Source organism: Frankliniella occidentalis, unplaced genomic scaffold, assembly GCF_000697945.3.
Source record: "Frankliniella occidentalis isolate FOCC.00 unplaced genomic scaffold, Focc_3.1 Scaffold38, whole genome shotgun sequence".
Lineage (NCBI taxonomy): Eukaryota > Metazoa > Arthropoda > Insecta > Thysanoptera > Thripidae > Frankliniella > Frankliniella occidentalis.
In genome coordinates, this window is record NW_026267168.1 from 918,153 (window position 1) to 922,551 (window position 4,399).

General features: G+C 50.2%; 1 protein-coding gene across 1 annotated transcript in view; it reads left to right on the forward strand.

The window, feature by feature from the left end:
* The first annotated feature begins 760 nt into the window (after window positions 1-760).
* The window catches only part of LOC113213743 (uncharacterized), a 53,614-nt gene continuing 49,975 nt past the window's right edge, over window positions 761-4,399 (forward strand). Inside the window, exons 1-2 of the mRNA XM_026432899.2 lie at window positions 761-820; window positions 912-1,023. Coding sequence (XP_026288684.1) covers window positions 986-1,023 — 38 coding nt within the window. The 5' untranslated portion in view covers window positions 761-820; window positions 912-985. The remainder of the gene's footprint in view (window positions 821-911; window positions 1,024-4,399) is intronic.

Genomic DNA, 4,399 nt, shown 5'->3' on the forward strand with positions numbered 1-4,399 from the left:
ATACGGAAGGTATAGGTAAGGTTGGTTCTTCGGAATCAGTCGGCTGGTGGAGGACGCCGCACTGTCTGTCACGCCCAGCCCCGCACCCGCATAGGGCAGACGTCCGCCTGCTAGGGGTTGTCGACCGCCACGCCGCCGCCAGGGCCGAGAGGTCGCGCGCCTGCTGCAGACGTTGTGGCGTCGTCGTCGCCGTGTTCGGAGTTCGGAACGAGACCCAGGAGGCGCGGGCAGCAGAGACACCGGCACCACTTCTCCGCACCGCTGGAAGCATCCTTTCGACCGGGGTTCGCTTCAGGCCCCGGGGGCGAAAGTGACCTCACCGGCGAGGAATGGACCAGCCCCAACCCAGCCCAGCCCGGCGCGCACCCACACCTCTGGCCTGTCAGACTGCCTGGCCCCCGCCCGGCAACTGCCCTGGGCCCCGGGCCCTCCTGTCCTCGTACATCACACCGCCAGCCAGGTCAGATCGCGTGCAGTCTTCTTATCTTCTGCTATACGGTGCTGCTCCAAACAGCACCGCTCAAATACTTGGCATGGAGTGACAAACAGCCACGGCCGACCCAGTGAGAAACGATTAATCAAAAATACATCAATTTGACGTAAATTCGTCAAAATATCATCAAATTACGGGACGAGTTTTCGTGAAAATCACGCCATTTACGTCAAATTGATGTCTTTTGGATTGATAATTTCTCATAGGGAATGCCACAATGTTCTGAGTTTCACATTTGTACCACAAGAGCACGCCACAGTCCATCCCCCGCGCCCGCCCCCTCCAACCCGTCCACCTCGCCGTTTTGCCTATTATATCAAACTTTGAGTAAGTTTTCTATGTCTAACGCTTGAGTGTCAATAGCTGGTCCTTCTGGATTATCGTCTCCTAATATTTTTGCTTCATTCTCTCTCTGTAGGTAACCGATACGTTTTTCAAAGGCCAGTCTGGTCCAGAAATAATTAGGCGTGTTGAGGTTAGGAACTTGGTGCCATGGATCACAGCATCCTACAACCTGCATTGTTATTCAAGTAAGTTGTTACCTGTAGTGTAAGGCAGCTGGATATGCATAAACGTTTGAACCCTGTACACATTTTTAAAATGGTGCCTTGCATTTGGTATGCTCAACAGTCTCATTTAGACTTTGATGAGGCGTGAGCATTGAAGGCAGAATATCCGATTGTGTATCAACAGTGCGTGAGAGATCTGTTTAATATAGATCACTTAGATAGGTGCAATGTGTGAGATGAGTTCCAGAGTTTCTGCAGATCAATTTTAGCTTTCAGTAGTTACTCATTCATTTTCCAATGTCGTTCAATGAGACCAACCAAATTCTTATTCATCAACTTGCATGCAAGCGACAGTTGTACATTTTATTTTCCAATGTTTGTGTGTAATAATTTGAATCCGTGAAGAGTGTTTATGTTGAAATACCCTTATGCGAGTTTTGTTGGGTGTTTAGTTATGTATTTAAACACTTATAGGTTAGAGTACACAGCAGGAATGAAAGTAATGTTTTAGGACATCTGGAACACTGATTATCAGCTTATATGTAGTCAAAAAACACAAAAAATCAGTTCCTAAGCGGAATTTTAAAAACACACCAAATAGTAACATGTTTATTTTTATAGCGCGAGCCTGGCGCGCCGGCGCCTGCGAAACTCAGGGTAGGCCACCCCGCAGTACACACATGCACTACTGGACAATATGTTGCCTACCTATTAGGCGCTCAGAGCTTGCCTGAAACATGGCAATTTCTTATCAGCAGATGACTGACGCACTTTCTGGATGATCGCATCACAATGAGAGCGATAGTTTAAGATCGGGTATATTTCTTGGCAGAAAAAGTTGTGTTCTACAACACGACTCCCTTGTTTGTTTTTTGTTTGTTTGTTTAAATATACTGAATTCTGTGGGAATTTTACCAGGACTATTAGGACAGGACAAGGCTAGCCCGTTTCTATGCTTATCTTCACGAACGCACAGTTTACAATCGAATGCGGCTTTTCAGCCACACGATTTTCGTGTTTCTGAGGTATGGAATGGATGGCGGCGGCGGTGGTGGCGGTGGGCCTCATGCGTGGCCGCTGCATCGACTTGTATCTCGCACGCACTAAATAACCCTCTCTCTCCTCCCGCCAACACGCCCCCCCCCCCTCCTCTTCCACCCGCCCGCGGTCACTGGCCGGTTCAGTCGCCTGCGCCCGGCCGCCGCCGGCCGCACTGAAATACACAGATGAATCAAAAACATAAAACGAGTCGCACTTATCTCTCTATCGACGGGCGTCATCTTCGATATTGGAACTGTCTTGCAGCAAGATGGCTGTCGTCCAGCTGCTGTACTCTTTTCGATATCTCGTTCGGTTAATGCTCGGCGATACAGTGCGTTGCGCGCCCAAAGGGTTATTATTTGCTGAAAAATTACCCAAATTTGTTGAATTATATCGACCCCAAAGCATTTGCTTTGCAATTACCCTTGTCTTCATAGCATGCATGCGGGGCGGGGCTTCGATAGCGGCATTTTACAGTGTAAACCCTTTGCGATTTTGTCAATAAAAATAATGCGATTTGTAAATCGCCGCCGCCGGTCTTGATGCGTACGTTTGAGGGGGGTGACAACCCCCCCCTCCCCCGCGGGGGCTCCGAGCGGGTGACTCACCCAACTACTCTTTATTTATGTTACCCCGGCCGCGCCGCGCTGGCTGGCTGCTCCGCGCCGCTCCGCGCTGCTCCGCGTGCCAGCGGTGGTAATTGGAACACACCTCATCGTTCAAACGCAGGGCGACGGCGAGCGCATTGGGAAGTCAGGCCGAGGGAATGGTCCTCAGATTTATGCCGACTCCCCCTCCTTGGACCAGAGAGAGAGAGAGACAAGAGCAAGAGATAGAGAAAGGGTGTTAATTGGAACATTTGGAACACACCTCGCTGAGCTGCAACACTGGCTGCGCTCCTCCTCACACGTCGTATAACGCGACTGTTTACAGTAAAGGCAACGTTTCCTTTCGTTTGTTTCTTTCGTCGGCGATATTTTTCCTGATTGGACTTTTGTCCTTGTATCCTACAAGTATTTCAAAATTTCAGCGCAAGGATACTGTGGCGGGCTCGAGTGGGGGATATATTGTAAATCCATTGCAAATTAAACGCTCTAGAAAGGGTAGTCAGGGTGGTTTTCGTGATTATCGGGATCTGCGGTGCGAACGCTGATCTCACATAGCCCATCTATAGATTATAGCTAGGATCGGATGAGCTATATAGCTATAGCTGATAGATTACCTAGTTAGCTACCTCTGCCGTCTTCCGCCTCTGACCCACGGCCCAGAGGGAGTAAGTAAACTCGCCCACACGCGTGCATGCGATACAGTTTAACTGCTGAAATTTTATAGTCTGGAAACCAAAAACGCCTCTGTACGTGTTATTACCTGAGGACATGGCGGGACATTCCTTCTTTATGCAGAAGGTAGAATTAGAAGAAAAACATATATTTAAAACTGGACACTATTAATTAGTTGATACAAAAATACTTTTGGTTTTGGATCTCAGCAGCAATAGACCGTAGTTTCAGCTCTTCATGCTGCCTTATTGTGAGTTGTTCGTTGCGGATGAAAGCTTTCCTTTGTTTCTTTTTACTTTCGTCCTGGGGGACTCGACAGTTATTGCACTAAACTTATGTTGCGAAGTTGCACTGCCACTGGCCGGGTAGCGCGAAGCAGGGCGATACTACCGGGGCAACCAGCAGCAGCACCAGCAGCAGCGAGTCGAGGCATAAACTAACAATTTGCATCCATTTATTTAAGGTGTTTGTGGAAGTAATACAAGTCGGGCAGCTGCTGCCGCCGCGCGCCACCGGCTCGGGCGGGCTCTCTTGCTTCGTGATTACGCCCCGTTGATAAAGTCGTCACAATTACCGTCGGTTTGAACTGACGTCCCGAAACGTTAATTTATTTATAGTCTTTTGGCCTGATGGAACGTCCGTCCGTCCGTGCGGCGCTCGCTTCGACTCTCTGGTGGTGGTGCTGCCGCTGGCCGTCGCCGCCACCCGCTGCTGCTGCTGCTGCCTCGGCGATGACGATGGGGTTTGGCCTTTTTCCATCCCATGAATGGACAAAACGGAGCCAAAACGCCGGCGCGCTGCACTGCTTCTGGGTGTAATTACGGTTAAAATATGTATGCGAGGTCGACCCCCCCATCCCCCCCCCTCCGGTCGGGCAAGAGCAGGGCCTGCGTGTTCATTCTGTTCACAGCTCTCCGCCACAGCAGCGGCCCAGCCCAGCCCGGCCCGGCAGTCAAGTAGGTATTCGTTAATTACACTGGATTATAGGGTAGGTTTTGTCGGCTTCCATTGGCCGGAAACTCCTGCGCGCCGCGGCACCAAGCCCGTAGTGGTGTGGTAGGGCTTGCGGGCTGATA